The sequence below is a fragment of the Ranitomeya variabilis genome, chromosome 1, assembly GCF_051348905.1.
Source record: "Ranitomeya variabilis isolate aRanVar5 chromosome 1, aRanVar5.hap1, whole genome shotgun sequence".
Taxonomy (NCBI): Eukaryota; Metazoa; Chordata; class Amphibia; order Anura; family Dendrobatidae; genus Ranitomeya; species Ranitomeya variabilis.
The window spans coordinates 341312569-341337037 of NC_135232.1; the positions used below are offsets into that span (position 1 = coordinate 341312569).

Consider the following 24469-nt stretch of genomic DNA (forward strand, 5'->3'; position numbering starts at 1 on the left):
GTGGTCGTGGCGGCAGCTAGGGTGGTCGGTGACGTGGCAGCTCGGGTGGTCAGTGATTTTTTTTTTGTCACTTTTTATTAAAGAGTTCAGGCACATAAGATAGGAAATCAGTCCATCAACAGAATATAGACAGTTTTACAACAGTTTGTAGCCCATGCACTGTAAAACTGTAGACCATCAGGACAGAAAGAAGTTATATTAGTTTTTCAGCTGCTCAGAATAGAAGACAATTACAAATACCTTGTTTATAATAAGAGTAATTAATCAAAGAGAATACATTTTGTAATTGAATAAAATACTCTTTTATAATAAAGGATCCGGAAATCCTCATGCTTTCGATTTCTAACTTTAATCCTTAAGAGCATCAATTTACATAGTCCCATAACTTTCACTTTGTGAAATGAGAAGTCGGCACGAGCCTGGCAGACAGCCTAGGGTTCCCTCTATGACATAATAGAGATAAACTAGCGATCTGGAATTTCCCTTTGATACTAATGTTAGAAAGCACAGAATACACAGCTGAAATGATGATGGGTGAACCCGTGGATGTTCGAGTCCAGCAAGTTCGGCCAAACATCTAAAAAATGTTCAGTTTGGGCACCAGAACGGTACACAAATCCAAACCTGGACCCCATTCAGATGAATGTGGGTCACGAACATCCGTTGTTTGCCACGCTGCCATCTGTGTGAGAGAGTGGCTAACATGGGCTCTGATCAGCAGTAACATTATTACCTTCAGTCAGAGGGCAGCAGTTCTCAAGCTGTCAGATGACAGCGTGAGCCAGCAGCTGTGACCAGCGGTAAAAAGGTTACCGACGGTCACAGGCATCGGCTGATGAGAGAGTACTACTCTCATCAGCGTACGCCTGCTGTAGCTGATAACAGTGCCTGTGCAATAAATAAATTTAAAAAAATGATGTGGGGCCTCTTCTATTTTTGATAACCAGCGCAGGCAAAACAGACAGCTGCGGGCTGCAGCCCTCAGCTGACAGCTTTACAATAGCTGGGTATCAAAAATAGAGGGGTCCGACAGCATCTTCTTAATTATTTAAATAAATAATTTAAAAAACATTGTGGGTTCTGTGAGGCAGTGAGGGGGATCATATGGGAGGGATGGTATGTATCCCCCAGGATGCACATAGAAGCGTATTGAGGCCGATGGAGTGCATTGCAGTCACAGACATAGCTGTGGTTGCAGGGCTGAATAAAAGTAAGCATGGACTTGGTCAAGCTATTTGGCCAAGGCAGTTTTAAGAAAACCCGGCAGGAGCTTTTATTTTTGGAGTGAATACAGGATGGTAGTGGTGCGGTTCACTCTCTCCTGCCGGGTCTTACAAGTGGCCCATGGCCACAGATTCCATTTAAATACCCTGCAGCCAATGTTTGGGTGTATCAGTGTTTGTTTGCAAGTTGCAGAGCAGGTGGCTCTGCAACATCTGGCTTGTGTAAAGCGAACACAGAGTCAAGGGAGCAAAACGCCTGGCACCCCTCAGCATGACATGGTGGTGCAGTCGCCCATGGCAAAAGGTCTCGGATACGGACTGTTTTGACGCCCTGGCTGCAATCCAGAGGATACCATTTGCGTTGAATTTTACTGGGTCACTGACTCATTACTGCATGGTGTGAACACCGCCGCATTACAGTTCCCTCCCAGTTTTTGACAACAAGCCAAGCTAAAACATACAGCTGGAGGCTGCTATTCTCAGACTAGTAAGTGGCCATTGATATTGCACCCCCGGCCTAAAAATAGTAGCCTGCAGCAGCTCCAGAAAAGGCACATCTATTAGATACTTTGCCTGGCTCTTCCCACTTGCCCTGGTGCTGTGGCAAGTGGTTTAATAGGTTTGGGGTTGATGTCAGCTGTTTTATCTCCACTGACATCAAGCACAGAGGTTAGTAATGGAGCGGCATCAATAAGACACCCCATTACTAACCCCATAGCATGGGAACAGCAGCGCTCTGAACGGTGGTAACTAACTTACCGCTGTTCAGAGCCACTGGTGTTTCTCACACTGTCACACAGATGACAGCGTGGGAAACAGTCGTTGTTTGAAGTGTTGAACCTGAACAGTAACATGGACTTCCTGGAGAAGTCTGTGTTAGGGGTCCATGCACGGACACTAGGTGTTTGGCATGGTCCCCGAACTTCACTGTTTGGGTTCGCAAATCTCTACACAGCTGCAATTAAAATTATTCAACCCCATTGCAATATAGGTTTATTAGAAACAAAATCAATTTAAAAAGGTAAACACAACAGATATAACAAATGGTTTCTCCAAATTCAGCACAAAATGCTTTTTTTAATGACTACTGCAGTCTGCAGAGTAACTCTACCCCCTGAACAAAATCCCTCATAAGAGCACATACTGTATATGCGCATCAGTTGTTATCATGGAACTTATCGAAGAGCTTCATTAGTTGCCATCACTGGCTGCTGCTACATGACTTAGGGTATTGGAAATTGTATATAGTTCTAATTGACTAATTAAAATAATTTACATGATGCTGAGTGATGATGGAGAATAATGGCCATAGCAGCCTTTATTGATTATGGAGTGCCCGCTAGGACCGTGGGGTACTCGGGCCAGGTCTGGTGGTCGTTAAAGGGGTAGTCATGGTGGCAGTGACCCGGTCCATGGCCCTGGACATCCAAGTTTAAGGGTTGTTTTGAATAATGTTCGTGATGCCACCTGTGGCATTCGGTCAGGGATGATAGACACTGCTTAAAGGGGTCCACTGGGGATGATGGCACTGCAGCAGGAATGGTATGGCTTCCCACATGTGAAGCTCAGTCCCCAGGGCTCCCAGTGTAGTGGGTAAAGAAGACAGACGGTGTAGTACCGGAAAGAATTGGAGGACACAAGGTTGCAGTCTCTTTACCTTTTACTGGTAGTATGCAGTCACAGTCCAGGGTACTGGCAACAGGTGATGGTGAGGTCTGGCCAGCCTGGAAGTGATTCAGAATCCCCCTATCCAGGTGGGGTTGGAAGCCTTCCTTACTGCACTGTGGTATAAGTCCCTTGCTGCCTAAGGCTTCACACAAGGTCCTCTCTTTCTCTCTCTGTCCTTTTAATCGGACATTACCCACATGGCAGGCAACTCGAGCCATTTTACAGGTGTCCCTTCTAGTGGTGACTCCGGGCTCTATATGCTGCTGTGCCTTCGGGTGTAGTGGTGGACAGGCACCTTGAAATATCCTGCCCGTTGGTTTCTGCTGTGGGGCATATAGTTACCCCCACAACCTCGGAATGCCGGCCTCCAGTTTCTAGCGCTAATTCTGGAGTGAGCCCACTCGCAGCTGCACTCCCAATATCTTTCCTCTCCTTTGCCTCTGCTCCCCTCACTGTACACTACTCCTCCCCCTTTAACTTTTGCCGAGTGAACACCTAATGCCCCTTGTGTGACCTGTCCTTTTAACCCGCACCCCCTTTCCCCCCCCTCTTCATGCCTACTTGCTGTAACTATCATTAACCCTTTTTCCTAACTTCAAACTCTTGTTATGTTAGGGCTTCCACTAGCTGCACCCATTCCAGCCCTATCTTTCCTGAGAAACCTGATAAACAAAAACTCTCAAGTTACTTTTAAAAACTGCAGCAAGATTTAGTGATAGAACACTGAGGTTTCAGCTTGCACAGTAAAGGTACCGTCACACTAGGCGATATCGCCAGCGATCCGTGACGTTGCAGCGACCTGGATAGCGATATCGCTGTATTTGACACGCAGCAGCGATCTGGATCCCGCTGTGAAATTGCTGGTCGCTGCTAGAAGGTCTGCACTTTATTTGGTCGCTAGGTCGCCGTGTATCGCCGTGTTTGACAGCAAAAGCAAGGATACCAGCGATATTTTACACTGGTAACCAGGGTAAACATCGGGTTACTAAGCGCAGGGCCGCGCTTAGTAACCCGATGTTTACCCTGGTTACCAGCGTAAAAGTTAAAAAAACAAACAGCACATACTCACCAGCGCGTCCCCCAGCCTCTGCTTCCTGACACTGACTGAGCGCCGGCCCTAAACTGAAAGTGAAAGCACAGCGGTGACGTCACCGCTGTGCTGTTAGGGCCGGAGCTCAGTCAGTGTCAGGAAGCAGAGGCTGGGGGACGCGCTGGTGAGTATGTGCTGTTTGTTTTTTTAACTTTTACGCTGGTAACCAGGGTAAACATCGGGTTACTAAGTGCGGCCCTGCGCTTAGCAACCCGATGCTTACCCTGGTTACCCGGGGACCTCGGCATCGTTGGTCGCTGGAGAGCGGTCTGTGTGACAGCTCTTCAGCGACCAAACAGCGACGCTGCAGCGATCGGCATCGCTGTCGCTATCGCTGCAGCGTCGCTTAATGTGACGGTACCTTAAGGCATATACTAAACACTGAAGGTTTTCATACCCAGACACCAAGACGTACACCTCTACAGACCCAAAAACACAAGAAAAGTCCGCTCCATTATGATCAAAATCATATAAATAAGCTACAGAAGTTTGAGGATTATGCTTTCTGGGACTATTCGGTCCCATGGATCAGCAGTAAATCTGTAGGATTAAGAATGAAACATCACTGAAAAGAACACTATGCCTCCAGTGAAGCATTATGGTGGCTCCTTGATGCTGTGGGACTGCTTTGCTTTCTCTGGCACTGGAAACCTGCAGTGTGTTAAGGGCAAGATGGATTCAATCAAGAAATCTTAGCAGAAAACATCATGCCTTCTGTGAGGAAGCTGAAATTTGGATGTCACTGAACCTTCCAACAGGACAATTATCTCAAAGTATGTCGATCTCAACAAGGAGAAACGATACTTCTTGGAAAGCATACCCCAAAGCCCACTAAGTGTTGGTTTCAGAAGAAGTCCTACAAGATCCAAGACTGATTGTCACAGTCACCTTAATTAAGCCCCATAGAATCTCTTGGATGGAATTTGAGGAAGGCGCACAACCCACAAATCCAAGAATGAATATTAGTGAATTTGTATGTTCTCCCTGTGTTTGCTTCGGTTTCTTCCAGTACTCTGGTTTCCTTCTACACTCCAAATGGCATACCGATAGGGACAGGGATAGGGGACAGTGATGACGTCTGTAAACACGGTGGAAATTAATGGCGCAATGTAAGTGAGTAAAATAAATAAATATGTACATACACTTGCCAGTTCAAGTGAACTCTATGCAAAAATGCGAGACAGACTTATTTATGACATCACGGCTTATTTATCAGTACTGGATTACTTAGATAGTGCAGACTTTGATAAATTGAAATATGGATATGAAGAAGTAACTCTTTCTTACCGGAGGAAACTTCTTGTTCTGTATGTACTCTGTAATGGCAGGGTCAAAGTATTTTGCATATCCCTCATTGAGACTGTAAATTTTTCCTTTCTTCTTTAGTTTAACATTCCTGTCAACCAAAACAAATTCTCCCAGTGCCTGCAATAAAAAAAACAATGAATAATCAAACCCAATATAATCATCATCACTTACTTTATGTCCTATGTCCATATCAACATTTTGGCATACTTACAGGATCTAGCATGAAGCAGTCCACTCCCTGGCCTGTAGAGAGCGCTACAAGGGTTGCACTTCCATACAAAGCATAGCCAGCTGCTACAATGTTTCGGCCAGGCTGTAGAGCATCCTCATCACAAGGTTCTGTGTCTGTTGTCTGAGAAATAAGCCAGACATATAGGCAAAGTATGAGCACTACCTTCATGTACAATACCACTGAAGTAAAGACAGAGAAATACAGAATACGTCTGAAGATATGTAAAAGGGAACCTGACAGCAACTTTTACCCACAAGCTGTTTATATGATTCTTTTAAAGGGCTAAACATTAACCAGTCAATGCCGTTATGACCACAAATTGCTTCTCTAGAAGGCAGAAATTGCAATTTTTGGAGTCGTGTCTGGAAGTGCAGAAGGGCGTGACGATGCACTTCCAAGTTTTCAGTTTCCACTGTATAATCAGGACCAGCAGCACCCTCCCCTGGCTGATTGGCATGTCATTGGCTCTGATACATGGGCCGCTGAGCTGTCACTTAGCCAGGGGAGGGTGCTGCTTGTTCGGCAAACAGTGTGGAGGCTGAGAAGTTGTAGGTGCATCATCAATCCCCAATGTACTTCCAAACTGAGCTTCAAAATATTAGTTCTCTATAGTGGAGCAGCACATTGGAGTCATAAAGAGTTCAGTTGTCTTTCAGTGGGTATAGAAAGTATTCAGACCCCTTTAAATTTTTCACTCTTTGTTTCATTGTAGCCATTTGCTAAATTTAAAAAAGTTCATTTTTTTCTCATTAATGTACACTCTGCACCCCATCTGGACTGAAAAAAACAGAAATGTAGTAACTTTTGCAAATTTAATAAAAAAGAAAAACTGAAATATCACATGGTCATAAGTATTCAGACCCTTTGCTCAGTATTGAGTAGAAGCACCCTTTTGAGCTAGTACAGCCATGAGTCTTCTTGGGAATGATGTATTTTACGGAACATTGAGAGAATAAGGAAGAACAGTTAATCGGCATTTGTCTAAGGCCACGTTCACACGTTCATTATTTAGTCAGTATTTGCAAGGCTAATTCTGGAGCTGAGCAATCATAGTAAAAGTATTATAGAAACAAGCGCACCAATTCTGCATTTTCACCCATTCCTTGTTTTCGCTTACAGTCCTGCTCATTGTTATTGACACCCATAAAGTTTAAGTACATGATGTGGAATATCTCCTGAAAAAAAAAAGAATCAAGTGTAACAGTTTTTTTTTGTATAGGGCATTCGTGTTAGATCCAAAAGAGCAAATGATGAACAATAATTTAACCCCTTCATGACCTTGGGATTTTCCGTTTTTCCGTGTTCGTTTTTGCTCCCCTCCTTCCCAGAGCCATAACTTTTTTATTTTTCCGTCAATATGGCCATGTGAGAGCTTATTTTTTGCGAAACAAGTTGTACTTTTGAAAGACATCATTGGTTTTAGCATGTCGTGTACTAGAAAATGGGAAAAAAATTCCAAGTGCGGTGAAATTGCAAATAAAGTGCAATCCCACACTTGTTTTTTGTTTGGCTTTTTTGCTAGGTTCACTAAATGCTAAAACTATCCTGCCATTATGATTCTCCAGGTCAGTACGAGTTCATAGACACCTAACATGACTAGGTTATTTTTTATCTAAGTGGTGAAAAAAAATTCCAAACTTTGCTAAAAAAAATAAATAAAAAATTGTGCCATTTTCCGATACCCGTAGCGTCTCCATTTTTCATGATCTGGGGTCGGTTGAGGGCTTATTTTTTGCGTGCCGAGCTGGCGTTCTTAATGATACCATTTTGATGCAGATACGTTCTTTTGATCGCCCGTTATTGCACTTTAATGCAATGTCGCGGTGACCAAAAAAACGTAATTCTGGCGTTTCATATTTTTTTCTCGCTACGCTGTTTAGCGATCAGGTTAATGCATTTTTTTATTGATAGATCGGGCGATTCTGAACGCAGCGATACCAAATATGTGTAGGTTTGATTTTTTTTTTATTGATTTATTTTGAATGGGGCGAAAGGGGGTGATTTAAACTTTTATATTTTTTTTATTTTTTTCACATTTTTTTAACTTTTTTTTTTACTTTTGCCATGCTTCAATAGCCTCCATGGGAGGCTAGAAGCTGGCACAACGCGATCGGCTCTGCTACATAGCAGCGATCATCAGATCGCTGCTATGCAGCAGAAATGCAGGTGTGGTATGAGCGCCGACCACAGGGTGGCGCTCACAGCTACCGGGGATCAGTAACCATAGAAGTCTCAAGGACCTCTATGGTTACTCTGCAGAAGCATCGCTGACCCCCGATCATGTGATGGGGGTCGGCGATGCGCTCATTTCCGGCTGCCCGGCCGGAAGCGCTGGTTAAATGCCGCTGTCAGCGTTTGACAGCGGCATTTAATTAGTTAATAGCGGCGGGTGAATCGCGATTTCACCCGCCGCTATTGCGGGCACATGTCAGCTATTCAAAACAGCTGACATGTCCCAGCTTTGATGTGGGCTCACCGCCAGAGCCCTGCATCAAAGCGGGGTATCTGACCTCGGATGTACTATCCCGTCCGAGGTCAGAAAGGGGTTAAAAGAAAAAACAATGGAACGGAAAATAGGAAAACCTAAAGCTTGCTGCGACACTGGTATTGGCATCCTTTACATTAAATTAGTATGGAAACACATTTTGATTCGCCTGTGGTAAATCACACCATATAGCAAATGAATGATAACTTCAATGTTTTAAAAAGCCACATGGTAGGCCCTGTTCCTTTGTCACAATGGTGAAGACAAAAGGAGCTGTCTGAGGACAACAGAACTGCTATTATTATCAAACACAAGACTTCCAAAGGGTATAAGGCCATCTCCAAATGCCTTGGTATCCCAGTTTCAACAGTGCGCCATGTTATTAAGAAGTCTAACAAGCATGGTATCATCAAGAACCTTCCTGGACATGAGGGAAAGAGGAAAATTGACAAGAGATGTGTTCAAAGGTTGGTGTGAATTATGGAAAAAACACTATGTCAAACATCCAAACACTTGAAGTCCAACCTGGAACAGTCTTGGGTCATGGTTTCAATAAGTACTATACGCCACACACTAAATCAAGCTGAGCTTTATGTGTGAAGGCCAAGAAAGAAACCAATGCTGAAGAAAAGACATAAAAAGGAATGATTGATCTTTGCCAAAAGAGTACTTTGACAAACCACAGTCCTTCTGGGCAAATGTTCTTTGGACAGACAAAACAAAAATAGAGCTTTTTGGCAATGCAAAACAACAGTTTGTTTACACATGTCACAATGAAGCATATAAGGAAAAAAAACACCCTGCCAACAGTTAAGCATGGTGGAGGATCCATAATGCTATGGGGTTGCTTTTCTGTGTTTGATACTGGAGGCCTTGTCCATATCACAGGAATCAGAAATCAGAATTATCAAAAGATTTTAGAGCGAAATATCCTACCCAGTGTAAGAAAACTTGGTTTGAGTCGAAGATCATGGGTCCTCCAGCAAGACAATGACCCAATGCACACAACCCAAAGTACACAGGATTGGTTGAAAAAGAAAAAATGGACTGTTTTAAAATGGCCAGCAATGAGTCCTGACCTCAAGCCCATTGAAAATCTTTGGGATGAGCTGAAATCTGCCACTGGGGAAAAGAACCCTGCAAACACTCAAGAGCTTGAACAAACTGCAAAGGAAGAGTGGGAGGAAATACCAGCTGAGAAGTGCAAGAAGCTTATAGATGGCTACAAGAAATGTTTGGAGGCTGTAACCAATGCCAAAGGGTGTGCAACCAAGTATTATTCATGGCCTCCTTTATTGATGCACATGCTGTTTCTTCTTTGAAATTGCAACATGTAAGTTGAAAAACAATGTTTTATTGTTGTATTGCTTTGGACCACGAATAAAAAAAATACTGAGGATATAACTATGGTACATTTCCATTTTATTTCTGAAGATATTGTACAGTCTATGAAAAATATGAAGGGGTGCCAATAAGGGTATGTTTCCACGGTCAGGAAACGCTGCTTGTTTGACGCTGCGCAGAGCTGCAGCGTCAAACAAGCAGCGTCCAGATGTTCCAGCATAGTGGAGGGGATTTTATGAAATCCCGTCTCCACTATGCGTGGAAACCCGCAAGCGGCGGCCCTGCGACTACGGACAAGCTGCGCGTCTTTTCAGATCGCAGCATGTCCGTACACCTTGCGGGGACGCAGCGTCCCCACAAGGCATATCACAGGGCGCTATGGGAGAGAGCGATCATCCCGGATGTGAAGAGTTAACACATCCGGCATGATCGCGTCCCAGAAAGGGGGCGGGGCTTAGCGCCGAGCGGCTTCGCCGCTGCGGCGATACCGCCGGCCTTCCTGACAGTGGAAACATACCCTAATAGTGAAAAACAGTGATGTAAAACACTGACCAAATACTGAATGTGTGAACGTGGCCTTAGTGTGCAAAACACATATGAGCCGTCATAAACGAATACTTAAATCGCTTAAGCCATATATAGGAGGGGGCACCAAACGGAATTTCAGGTCCAGGAAAATCTACATTCGCTGCTGCACAAAATAAGGGCTTCAAAGTATGTCATCTAGGGACATGAACTATTCCATGCGAGCATTCATACTTATTATCTCTCAGTGGGTCTTATGCTATTAAGCTAGACATTGTCCTCTTTCCCACAGTGCAATGAAAACAGAATAATAGCCAAAGTCCAATCACCTTAAGCTAATACATAAGCTCACCTTTCGGTAAATAGCGAATATTGTTCCAATCGAAGCTAAGCAGTCTATGTTGGAAGAACCATCAAGAGGATCAAAACACACAACATATTTACCCTGAAAGAAGCAATAATATTAATAGATTGTCATTTCTTGGACAAAATATAGGTACAGATGCATCACTGGAGCTGGGAAAATATAACAAGATAAATAAAATCGTGTTAAACCGGAATCTATCATGTAATGCAGTGGAAACAAAATTCCAAGTGCAATTTAACAATTTATTTTATTTATTTTTTTTAAATTCACCATGTTAACTATATGGTAAAACTGACCAGGCAATAGGATTCTCCAGGTCAGTACGATTCCGCACGTACCAGTCATATAAGTGGTCAAAAAAAACCCCCATTTGATTGTGTCGTCAATTTCTGAGACATGAAATAAAGCTTTCAATTTTTGGGATAAAGTGCTAAGTGATAGCTTATTTTTTTAGTCCTTTTAATTAATACAATTTTCGGGTAGATACGACCAAAAAACTGGTTATGGCGGTTTTATTCTCATTATGTCATTACTGATTGTAGTTGAAAGACTCCTTCAGAGTACATTAGTCATGTTACGCAGCAGCGCCACCTGTTGGTAAATTAAAATATGACATACCAGTACATTTAAATTAAGGCCGGTTTCACGTCAGTGGCTCCAGTACGTGTGGTGACAGTTTTCTCACATACCAGAGACACTGACTCACGTAGACACATTAAAATCAATGTGTCTCTGCAGATGCCAGCGTGTTTTCATGGACCGTGTGTCCGTTTGAAAAACACGGAGACATGTCAGTGTTCGTGGGAGCGCACGGATCACACGGACCCATTAAAGTAAATGGGTCCGTGTAAACACGTACCGCACACGGATGCGTGTGGTCCTCAGTCGGCACACGGGCGGCACACAGACAGTGCAGGAGACAGCCATCTCCCATAGGGGTGGAGCTGCATATTCATCTCTGTAATGAGCGGCACCACGTGACCGCTCATACAGGACAAGCTGCGACGCTGAGAGGAAGCATCACGGGAGCTGGGTGAGTATTTTAATGCCAGCCGGCGGGCGCACAGGGGGTGGGAGGCGGGAGCTGACCGGGAACTTTATTTTAAACACAAAAAAATAAAAAAAACCTTGATTTTTCATTCCTTCTCTCCAGCGAACGCTGCTGGGGAGAAGGGATGAATGGCGGCTTCAGCACCACACGCAGGGGACAGCGCTTACTGTAGCGCTGTCTCCTGCTTGGTCCGTGTGGTACTCAGTCGGCACACGGCTGCGGCACGTGTGCCACACTGATGTGCCACGTGAGCTCACGGACACGGATAACTCCGGTACCGATTTTTCCGGTACCGGAATTATCTGGACGTGTGAGACTGGCCTACAGGGAATCTATCATCAGGTTTTTGCTACCCCATATACCAGAGCAGCATAATGTAGAGGCAGAGACCTTGATTCCAGCAATGTACAGTATCACTAACTTTACTGGTTGCTGCAGTATTAATATAATCCCCGTTTTTTTCTGCTACAGATCTATTCTCTGAATAATGCCACTGATTGTCAGATTTGTGTGTAAACTGTAAATTGTCAGAAAGCTGCCAATCACTGGGGAGGTCAGGATTACACGGAGCTCATGAATATGGGGGACTATATGGAAACAAGTTTACTAGTCCTGTAGTGATAATATGTCACTCATAAAGCAGTGATTTCATAAAAAAAACAGCAAGCAGCCCAGTAAGTGACACATCGCTGGAATCAGGGTCTCTATCACTACATCATGCACAAAAGCCTGGGACAGATTCTCTTTAACTTTCAACATCAGACACAGAAATCTATAATTTTATAAAGAGCTGTGGATCTCCATTTTGTATTACTAGATTTTACAATTTTATCTTATTCCTATAAATTACTATAAAATAAATGCCCATAGATCTAAACCTTATGATTTCATAGTGTATTTACATGACACTAAGCACGCCTTTCCGACTGTCATCGTGATAAGCCAACAATGTTCTTGTAGATAATTACTCAAAGCTATTTCAATTTTAGTACAAACACAAATCATTAACCAAAAAGTCGAGTAATGAATAAAGCCTGGAAAGGTGTACTTTGCTTTATTTGTAGAAAGTATTGTGCTTGCTCTTTATGCAGCGTGTAACTGCAATGATGTCAAAGTAAATGATTCATAACAACCCAGCTTCTTCCTCTGATGTCCTTGGTTATTTGCTCAGAAATTACAGAACAAACGAATTACGTGCATTGGAAAACAATTCAACAGTTAGAAATACCCATCTCACAGTAAGATGTGTGTCTCAGTGTAAAAAGAAGGAAAAACAAACACACACATTATATATATACAGTATATATATATATATATATATATATATATATATATATATATATATATGCACATATATATATATATATTTTATTTTGTATTTACTTTTTTGACTGTTGTATGTGCACTCAACTATTCAATGTGTTAAACTCTACTTGTAAAAGCATCTATTGAAACCTGCTTGATGGGTGTAGGCAATGTGACATCTACTACCATGTTTGTTAGACATAAATACAGTATCCATATATCCTTATATAAAGCAGCTTTCCAGGATATTATCATTAAAGTGGTGGTCCGAATTAATTTTCCTCCTAAATCCCTATGTACTTAATGCCATAATCTAAACTATTTTCTAATGCACTTGAATAAAAAATTTCCTAACTACACTACTTTTTTTTTCTTTTCTTCCTTCTTACACTTCCCTGCGCTGTGCACTGTGCACCAAGACAGACACCAAGTTTGGTGGAGGGCACCACTCACTGGGATATACCATAACATACCAAACCTTTTACAAGTTGCATGTAAGAAAAAAAAAATAGAAGTATGTATACCAAGGTGATCACCAAAAATATATTTTATTAAACATGGCTACAGGTGAAAAGATTTAAAAAGGTCAAACATGGCCATAATACAAAAACACTGAGTAATTGCGTATTTATGATTGGCTGGCACCATTTCTTTGAAGCCGGAATGCATGCGCTATCCTCATTATTGTAGGTTCCGTTATGCAAATTCCAGTTCCTTGCACGTGTTTTGACTGAGCAGTGTGTGTGCGAGATCGGGAATGGCTGCCGTCAGCTGATTTTTATTTCAGGTAATGAGTAATGATATTTAAAGTGAGTAAGCCGCACACAATACTGCAACATCTTCCCCGATGAAGCCACAAGCAACACTGCGACATCTTCTACTGATGAAGCCGCACACAACACTAACATCTGCCCCTGAAGCCACACACAACACAGCGACATCTCCTAAAAAAGCCACACTCAACACTGCAAAATCTGCCCCTGATGAAGCCGCACACAACAATGCGACATCTGACCCTGATGAAGCCGCATACAACACTAACATCTTCCCTGAAACCACAAACAGCACTAACATCTTCCCCTGAAGCCACACACAACACTGTGACATCTTCTCCTAAAAAAGCCACACACAACACTGGAATATCTGCCCCTGATGAAGCCGCACACAACAATGCGACATCTGACCCTGATGAAGCCGCATACAACACTAACATCTTCCCTGAAGCCACAAACAGCACTAACATCTGCCCCTGAAGCCACACACAACACTGTGACATCTTCTCCTAAAAAAGCCACACACAACACTGGAATATCTGCCCCTGATGAAGCCGCACACAACAATGCGACACCTGCCCCTGATGAAGCCGCAGTGGTAGTGGCGATGCCCCTACTGTCTCACGTTTATTTTGTTGGGTATTCTGGTATGGAATCATTTGCTTACTGATGCTCTTATATTTGTTTGTGCTGGTAGCTTCACTAGGAGAAACATTTACATGCATAGAACCTTGCTTTCACAGACTATTATGCCGGTCTCCTATAACTATATATATATATATATATATATATATATATATATATATATATACACACTGTATATATCTATATATATCTGTTTGCACTTTATACAAGTTCATCTCTACACTATAAAATGCACTTTATGCATTATACAAGTACATTGTAGTTATTTCTATATATTAAGTAGTAGATAAATGGATATTGTCCCAGATTCTGAAATATTGATCTGTCTTTTGACACTTATTATAGTGGAGAAAAAGTTTTGGTGTTATCATTCATATTCTCTGAAAAAAAGGCCAAGAAAGCAAAGATTCTGCCAGGGTATGTAAACTTTTGAGCACAACTGTATGTTGAATTTCAACTCATGTGATATTGTTGCATATAACCTTTTACCCTACCTTGATATTGTAAAATTTGCCCTAAAAAAAATTATGGAAACGAAAAAATAGTTTAGGTTTTTGCATTAAATAGGTAGGGATTTAGGAGGAAAATTAATTTGAACTTCAAACCACCCTTTAAGAAAAAAAAGGTGACAAAAAACATAACATACACATTATATACGGTATATGTGTGTAGTATGTATTATTATACTGTCATCCTATTTTAAAGTACAAGCAAAGGATAAAGTAAATGAGAAAAAATGTTTTATATATTTCCCTGGAGATTCACAAACAGTTAAGAGAACCAAATTTTCACCAAATATTTCATGTTGAACTGCACACAGGATGTAATAGTGGCTGCAGAGAGTTATAAAAAGTTGTTGTTTTTTTTTAATCATTTATCCGCTCCAGTGCAGAGATATTAGCAATCAAATATCTGGCACCTAATGAGTTACCTTTTGTTAAGGTCAAACGGGTGTTAGTGGTCACTGATGCCCTGCACTTATGCCTCCTGTAAGGCGATGACCAATCATAAGCAGGCAACAACGTAGACGTGCAGAAGGATCTGTGAAGAGGTCATCAGGGTCCACATATCCTGGCAGCCAGAGTGTGCAGACTAAATAAGCACTGAAGATATATTACAGAACAGAAAAGTGAAGCCATTAACCCCAGTCTACTGAGTCTTGTGGCCATATATGGCCGGAAATAATATACAAAAGAGCAAATAGTGACTGTCCGCATTACAGTTAATGGCACCATCAGCACATACACCCAAATCCCGTTTTGGTGGGTTTGGACATAAGTTCCCAAAACAGCCACTGAATGTAGGATCAATGCTATGATAACATAGCTTTAGAAAATGAAATTGAACTGTCCACAGCCAACACCTGTACATATATGCATGTACTGAATATTTATACATTCACACACATCTTATGCTGAAAATAGTCACTGCACATCACAATACCATGATTACTGACCCTCATATCCTTTGGCGTAATGATGATTTCCTTGTTTTCCTCAGAAACCATAGCACACGTGGAATATGAGGATTTCAGCATGTTAATCACAAGATCATTAGACAGAACATCCAATTTCTTCACTTCATCGCCAGTTACATTTACACTTCCAGCAATCCCAAACCTGAACGTGACAGAAGATCAAGCATGGCAGAGAGAAGATATTAAAACCTGGTCTTAAAAATACATTTATACAAAAAAGGCAGAGACAGAACTTGAATTTTCTGGGATTAGGTAGAAAATCTGTGATGCGATTCCCTCATCTACGTATTAGGAGGATATTACAAAGGTCAAAAATAACAAATCTTAAAAGAGGTTTTTCCCACGAACAAAACTTCATTTTAATCAATAGATCTTGGAATAATAATAATTTCCACAATTGGATGTGATTAAATAAAATGTTCCTGTGCTGAGATAATCTTATAAATGTGCCCCTGCTGTGTACTGTGTAATGGCTGTGTCTGGAGCATTGACTGCTCATACCACATCTACTGGACAGAAAGTGATAAAAAGTATACAGATATTACAGCACGGGATCACAGCTGATGGAAAAACCCAAGGTGGTCAAGGGGTTAAGCAGTGTTTGATCCCTGTCTTCCCAGAGCCATAACTTTGTTATTGGAATTGCACTTTTTATGCAATTTCATTGCACATTGAATTTTTATTCCCGTTTTCCAGTACACTATATGGCAAAACCAATGGTGTCGTTCAAAAGTACAACTCGTCCCGCAAAAAACAAGCCCTCACATGGACATATTTATGGAAAAATAAAGTTATGGCTTTGGGAAGAAAGGGAGCAAAAAACGGAAACTCAAAAAACGAAAAAGCTCAAAGTGGTGAAGGGGTTAGTTTGCATTTTATTGCTTGAAATAATTATTTGATCACCTACCAACCAGCAAGAATTCTGGCTCTCACAGACCTGTTCGTTTTTCTTTAAGAAGCCCTCCTACTCTACACACTGCAATGTCCTAGCCAGTCTCCAGACCTGAACACAATAGAAAATCTTTGGAGAGAGCTGAAACTCAATGCTGCCCAGTGACAGCCCCAAAACCTGAAAGATCTGGAGAAGATCTGTATGGAGGAGTGGGCCAAAATCCCTGCTGCAGTGTGTGCAATCTTGGTCAAGAACTACAGGAAACGTCTGAACTCTAATTGCAAACAAAGGTTTCTGTAACAAAGATTCCGTTCTAGTTTTCTATTGTATCAAATACTTATTTCCTGCAATAAAATGCTAATTATGTAAAAATCTTAAAAAAAAAATAAAAAAAATCCAGAAAATCACATTGTAAGATTCTGTCTCTCACAGTTGAAGTGTACCTAAAATGAAAAATTACAGACCTCTCTATTGTTTGTAGGTGGGAAATCTTGCAAAATTGGCAGTGTATCAAATACCTATTTTCTCCCCACTGTAGATACATGTGTTTGTAGCATCCACATTTATAAATCCCGGCAGATGAGGGTTCATAGATATGCCTGAGAATGCTGATGGTGGTCAGTAGGTATGGACTGGGACCGAAATTCAGCCCTGGCATTTGAAATCACACAGGCCCATGGTGTCACTGTCCTCAAGCACCAGATAGGATATATTACTAATATTAAAATGGATGGAGGAAAGCAAGATTTATTACAAAGACCAATATGTCTAATGATACCTGTGGCCTACCTGTGGCCTACGGTGTTCTCAAGACATCCATACTGTTAACAACGTAGCAGACAAGGCAGCCCACGACCAGACAGGCTCTTCTGGCATTTGCTAGAATTGCCAGATGGCCAGTCTAGCCCTGGTGGTCAGACTGCAAGTGGAAAGGCCCCTGCTGATCTTGGTATGGCACAGGTTGCAAATTACAGTTTGTTTCTTTTTTATCATTTGCACTGTCTTCTAAAAAGCACCAGGCTGTGAAACACTTAACGCTTAGCCAGGGAGCTTGCTGCGTGTGGTTGCTCAGGGGAACAATTGTCCCCCTTCTCCCTCTAGCCACCCCACTGCCGCTTCCTGCCTGTTGCGGTGCTGCAGATGCCTACCCCTTTGCGCTGCTGTCCTCGGTCTGCACGGCACCTTCCCAGGTTGGGTCAGTGACTTCATCATCCATCACCTCGTCTGCCACTTCCACACTAGTCCTCCTGACTTGTTAACTGAATAACATATCCGTTGGTATCCGTGTCTCACCTTCTCATCATCAACTCCGGTCTGGTGTCTCTCATCTTCCTCTTGATTCTCTATGGGGTTAAGATCAGGCGAGTTGGCTGGCCAATCAAGCACAGTGATACTGTTGTCTTTAAACTAGGTATTGGTACTTTTGGCAGTGTGGACAGGTGCCAAGTCCTGCTGGAGAATAAAATTTCCATCTCCAAAAAGTTTGTCGGCAGAGGGAAGCATGAAGTGCTCTAAAATTTACTGGTAGACGGCTGTGCTGACTTTGGTCTTGATAAAACACAGTTGACCTACACGAGCAGATGACATGGCTCCCTAAACCATCACTGATTGTGGAAACTTCACACTAGACCTCAAGAAGCTTGGATTGTGCGCCTCTCCACTCTTCCTCCAGACTCCGGGATCTTGATTTCCGAATGAAATGCAAAATTTACTTTCATCTGAAAACAACACCTTGGACCACTGAGCAACAGCCCAGTTCTTTTTCTCCTTGGCCCAGGTAAAAAGCTTCTGGGGTTGTCTATTGTACATGAGTGGCTTGAAACAAGGAATGCAACACTTGTAGCCCATGTCCTGGATATGTCTACGTGTGGTGGCTCTTGAAGCAATAACTCCAGCAGCAGTCAACTCCTTATGGCTTACCCTCCTTGTGGAGTGTGTAAGTGACTGCCTTCTGGACATGTGTCAAGTCAGCAGTCTTCCCCATTATTGTGGACCCTACTGAAACAGACTAAGGGACCTTTTGGGTATGTTTCCATGGAACGAATTGGCAGTGCTTTGGATGCAGCTCCGTCCAAAGCGCTGCCGGCTTTTGTACGCATGGTGATTCACCGCATCCTATACATAGACTGAGTAATTTATCTTGTGGAGACTGAGCATCTCCGCAAGATAAATAGACATGCACTGCATGTGAACGCATAGTGGAGATGGAATTTCATAAATGCAGTAACATCTGGCTGCTGCAGATTGGACGCTGCGGCTGTACACAGCGTCCAATCCGCAGCAAATACTGACTGTGGAACCATACCCTTTTAAACTCTTAGGAAGCCTTTGCAGGTGTTTTTGGTTAATTATTCTAATTTACTGAGATAATGACTTTTGGGTTTTCATTGGCTGTAAGCCATAATCATCAACATTAACAGAAATAAACACTTGAAATAGATCACTCTGTTTGCAATGACTCTATATAATATATGAGTTTCACTTTTTGTATTGAAGAACTGAAATAAATTAACTTTTTGATAATATTCTAGTTTTTTGAGAAGCCCCTGTACTGCCCAGTCTTATCTCATCTGCTCATCGCCGATTGGAAGCTCCCCCATAAGAATTAAAATGGGTGTCTCATGGTGACACGAACCCTTCATTTTATTATTGCCATGGGTCTTTTTGCGGTCTCTATGTTACAAAGAGTTAATTTCAGTAAGGCTGGGTTCACATTGCGTTCTTGGCGTCCGTTAGACAGACTACGTTACATGGCGGCATAACGCGGTGTAACGTAGTCCGTTAACGCCGCCATTGAATGCAATGTCTGACGCATCGCTAGCGCACGACCACAATGGGCGTGCGCTAGCCATGTGCCGTCATTGAGTGACGGACCCTGAGACGCTGGCTGCAGCGTTTCCGGGTCCGTCACTGCTAGCCCAGATAGAGCTAGCAGATGCTCTACCTGCGCTAGCGCGATGTCGGCACTTGCGTTAACAGCAGCCCGTTGGCGTATGTGCTGAACGGGCTGCTGCTAACGCAGTGTGAACCCAGCCTTAGCTGTTTATGACACAAGCAGGTTGTTCCAGTTTAAACCAGTTTTTCAGTGGTTCTTTTATCTCTATTTTCATTGGTTTAAATAAAAAGAGCGGGAAGAATTGTTTCTAGAAATACCTGAGCTGCTGGTTATTCTACAGAAGCTGCAAAAGAGTGAAGCACTCGCCCACCCTTCTCTTTTTATGTTCATTGTATATGTTTTGTTGTGAAGTTTTATTAGTGGGAATATCGCCCAGCCCTGCTAAGTGGATTGTGTCAATTTTTTGTGGATGAAATATTTGGTGTTATTTATTTATTTATAATATTACGGTTATTTATTAAAATCATTTATGTAACTCTTAATAAAGCTTCACGGCCAATTTTTAGTCCAAAGAATATTACTGTGTCTTGGTGTTTTTATTGATTAGCTAAAGTGGGTTTTGTGTCACAAGGAACAAAATCGACCTAACCAACTCTCTCTATCGTCTTCCTTACAAATGAACACTGGTTCTGTTAGCCCCCGACCTGTAAGATAAAGGGGGTGCATGGGAATTATAGGACATTATACTTAAAGGCTATTTTAATATGTCTTTTTCACTACTGTTATTTCTCTGTTTTGAGCTGCAAGGGTTAATGAAAACGGCAGGAGAAGACTGTGCAGGTTACTGGGCAGAATTTACTAACCTGGAGACAGCTTTTCCCGCAATTTATGGACCAATGGACATGGAGATTGCCACAAGGAGGGGGGTCAGGCTGGTACTTAATGCCTGACAGAGTAGATCACTGGCATTTCTGACAGGATCCTGAAGAATCTTCCCCACCCACCCAACCCCTTTTCTTGTTTGGCCTACTGTCGCTGTGCTTTATTGAAGGGAGGTAACACTTAGCCATGGGGCTAGCGTCTCCGCAAGATTAATAGACATGCTGCGGTCTGGAAAGACGCGCCACATGTCCGTCTCCACAGGTATCTGTGCATACACAGTGGACATGGGATTTCTTGAAATCTCATCCCTTATGCTGTAACATCTGGCCGCTGCGGGTTGGACGCTACACAAGTACGCAGCGACCAACCCGCAGCGTTTACTGACCGTGGGAACATACCCTGAGGCTTTACACACTGCAGAAATTTATTGGCTAAATAGATTAAGATCATATTTATAAAACATCCTGCCACACGATGATATATACACTCATGGATTCAAAGAGAATTAGCAATAGAAAATAAGGAAAGCTCCAATTAAAGGATATGGATGCAAGGTAGAATCCATCATGTGCAGGAGACCTTACATGGCAGAAATTTCTGAAATTGTCTCATGCATATGTATAGATTTTGCTAACATATTGATGAGGCTGAAGCCACACCTTTCAATAACAGATGTGTAGGACAGATTTTCGGGATTCTGAGGGTGGTGGTGCCAAATCTAGGAGTGAAACATTGCACAGTGTCTCTTGGCCACACAAAGGGTGCATAGCGCCGGAATCAGACAATAGCTGCACGACTGCAGCCAGGTATGTTTTACTCTGAAACGCTCCAGCGGCTGGATAGGGAAGACTGCAGAGCCTGCCCATTGCAACTGCGGCTCATTTGCATAAAAATTCAACATTGCACCTGAAGTCTCGGGCACACGTTAAGTATTTTTGATTTGCAGATTTGGTTCAGAAAATTATGTCAATTCTCTGTGTTTTTGACCATTGATTAATAACCTAAATGTATGGATGCATTACAGTGTCAAGACAGAAATTGCATTAGTTTGGGGTAAAGAAAAAACTAAAACAGCCTGATGACAGGTTCCCGTTAACAACCAAGCATTTTTCTATATAAGAGAACATGAAAAATGACATTAAAATCTGACCTAAACCCTGTATGTGAATCCAGCCTTTCTCCATTGTAAAGCCTACATTGGATGATATACCCATATATACTTATATATTTGTTCTAGTTGCATTCTGTCCTTGGAAGCAAAATGGCAAATAACAAGAGCCGACATCACAATTACAAATGCAGTTTAGTTTAGTTTAGACAGATTCCCATGTTGTTACACAAGGTCATACTTCGAGTTAGAAAAGACTCACATCTGAGCAAGGCCAGCTTTCCTCACGGCAGAAGAAATGGCTTTTATAGCAGTCAGCATGGAATTAAGAAGTTGCGTCAATTCTCCAGTACCCTTTGCTTGTCTGCCCCTTTCCATGACAAATCGAGTAAGGGTTAACATGTCTGTTTCAAATGGGCTTCTGTCCGACATGTTGCTGAAAATTAGCGTGCTTTGTCCACAAAATAAATTGGTAAACTCAAATGGTGCTTGTTGCCTTCCTGCAGCTGCTCCAAATATCCACACTCAAAATACTTCACCAGTTGGTCTTCAGGAACACGTGACCCTGTGGGATTAAATGTCATAGCAGCCACCCACAGGCTGTCTGTGAGCCGAGGCATGGCCTACGTGGAATTTTCATGCTAGGTAGGGATAAGCCACCTCATATATTGTGTATAATTATCAGAAATTAGCAATATAAGGCCATGGCCAGTATTTTACATTAGTATCTGTAAACCAAAAACCAGGAGTGGGTAGTTTTTGGGTATATTTTGTGTAAAATGAAACTTTACATCATTGCATTTTTTTAGTCTTATGTTATTTTGATATATCCGGTTGCATGCTTATCCTATTTTTACTCAGAAGTACACCAACTCTATACATTTAATACGCTATGCAAGTAAAAAGTGATATATATCTTGAAGAAATTAGTCATAGAACACGTCCAGTATTTGGTCAGTATTTTACATCAGTATTTGTAAGCCAAAATCAGAAGTGGGTTAAAAATGTAGGAGTGGTGAACGTGTTTCATGAAGACGCTTGCACCTTATCATGAAATCGGATTCCAGCACTCCCCCCTCATCAAGACCAATGCTGGAGTTTGAGAAGTTTTTTTCTTGAGTGGGTCAAAAAATCCCTGAAAAATTACTGTGTTTTTCGGATTATAAAACGCACTTTTTTCCCAAAAAATTTTAGGGGAAAATGGAGGTTTGTCTTATAATCTGCTCAAATTGGTATGTTGGCATTAAAATCTCATCTTTTAAGATATCAATTGCGCATTGGCCAGCTTTGACGGCCATTTTCCTGGAGTCCATCACATTCGTAAGTATGCACCACTGAACACCTTGTCATACCAACCTGGGTCCCCACGTTTTGGGGAGAAAAATAGGAAAAAAATGTATTTTTTTTAATAAAATGGTGCATGTTATAATCTGCTTTTGCAGTAGTTTATCTGGGGGGCAGCGGTGGTGGAGTGGGATCTCAGGTGGCAGCGTCGCTGCTGGCAGAGGCAGGAGATGCTGCAGGCTCCAGGCTGGTAGGATGGGGTGTTCAGTAGTGGCAGGAGTTGGGCCATGGCTGCGGGACCCAGACTGGTAAGATGAGATGTTCAGTGGAGTGGGGGCTCCGCCGTCATATTGTGAAAGCCCGGAGCCCCGCACCTTCCATACTTTCTAATGCAGTGGACTCCAGGAAAATGGCTGCCGAAGATGAGATTTTGGTGCAGACATACCAATTTGCGCATTCGCTGTGTTAGGCGGTGACCGGGGTCATATGAGAGGGTCACGATGGGTCCCACAGGATGCGCAAAGAAGCATATTAAGGCTGCAGGAGTGCATTGCAGTCACAGGCATAGCTGTGATTGCAATGCAGAATAAAGGTGAGTATTAGTTTTGGGCAAGCTATTTGTCCAAGGCAAATTTAGGAAACCCTGCCATGGGCTTTTATTTTTCAAACAGACTACTGGAAGGTAGTGGGGCGGTCGGTTTCCTCCCTTGCCCGGATTTTCCATGTGGCCTACGACCACAGGTTCTTTGGTAAAAACCCCTGCAGCAGAGGGTTGGATGTGTCAGTGTGGAGTTTGCAAGGTGCAGAGCAGATGGCTCTGCAAAAGCTCAACCTGTGTGAGTGAACATAGATCCAAGTAGAGCGAACTCCTGGCACCGTGCAGCATAATACGCTGGTGCAGTCGCCCTCGGCAACCGGACACATTTACAGGACGGTCTTGTTTCCCGGCTGCGATCCAGACTATACCATTTGTTTTGTTTGAAAGGTTTGGACATTAAAACTGTTTACTTTGAACTTTCCTGGTTCACTGCTTCATCACTGCACAGTGAGCACACCGCTGCACTACAGCTGCTACCAGCAGCCATGTTCTGGCTGATAACGGGTTCATGCAGCATTACATGAACATCCGATTTCTTACATTATGACTGGTCAGAACAATGAAAGCAGTTGTTACCATCCACCTTTTGTGTCTCCCCTATTTCCTCATAGATTGTAAGCTTTCGAGCAGGTCCCTCATTCCTCTTGGTATCTGTGGATTTGTGATTATTGTTATTCTGTAATGTCTTTCATTGTCTGCACAAGTCCCCTCTTAAATGTAAAGTGCTGTGGAATATGTTGGTGCTATAGAAATAAAATTATTATTATTATTATTACTTCAGGTTTTTAAAAACACCTGGTGGAACAAAAAGAAACTACATGTCACTTCTTTGAAGAAGCTCCTGATGGAATCTGCTCCAAACTAGGTTCTGTCCAATCAAAAGGCCTCAAAAAGCTCTTCCAAAATACATTGAAAACTCTTCAAAACTGCTACAGGAAAAGAAAAGCTCCCCAAAGTAGGAATTTCCTGAAGTGATTTCCAGTTGAAAAACTCAGTTTTTAACAGTTTCAAAAAATTACGTCTGCAACTAGCCTAATAGGTTTCAGCCATCAGCCCTCTATATGTAGGCCACATTAGATGATTTGTAGGTTTGCGACTTTTTTTTTTTTTAATTATTACTTTTCTAGCTGATATCTATGGTGCATAAAATGCACCCAGTAACACTTTAATTAGACCATATAAAAAAAATCTTTCAGAGTTGTATCCAGAAAAGTGCATCCATTTTTTCTCACTTGCCATCTGTGTCCAGTCTGTATGCAATCCATTTTTTACCAGCAATTATTAATCATTTACAGAACCATTTCTAGTTTCCTATGTTACAGAACTGCACTATATCTGTAAAAATCAAATGCTGTACTTTAACTCCATTTGGTAAC

The 24469-nt window shown here is 42.2% G+C and overlaps 1 protein-coding gene across 1 annotated transcript in view; it reads right to left on the reverse strand.

Moving 5' to 3' along the window:
* LOC143818199 (fructose-1,6-bisphosphatase isozyme 2) overlaps nt 1-21757 on the reverse strand; it is a 50842-nt gene extending 29085 nt beyond the window's left edge. Inside the window, exons 1-5 of the mRNA XM_077299590.1 lie at nt 21474-21757; nt 15473-15635; nt 10228-10320; nt 5501-5641; nt 5269-5406 (exon numbers count right to left, since the gene is read on the reverse strand). Of these exons, the coding sequence (XP_077155705.1) occupies nt 5269-5406; nt 5501-5641; nt 10228-10320; nt 15473-15635; nt 21474-21643 (705 nt within the window). The 5' untranslated portion in view covers nt 21644-21757. The remainder of the gene's footprint in view (nt 1-5268; nt 5407-5500; nt 5642-10227; nt 10321-15472; nt 15636-21473) is intronic.
* Between the last annotated feature and the right edge of the window lie 2712 nt (nt 21758-24469).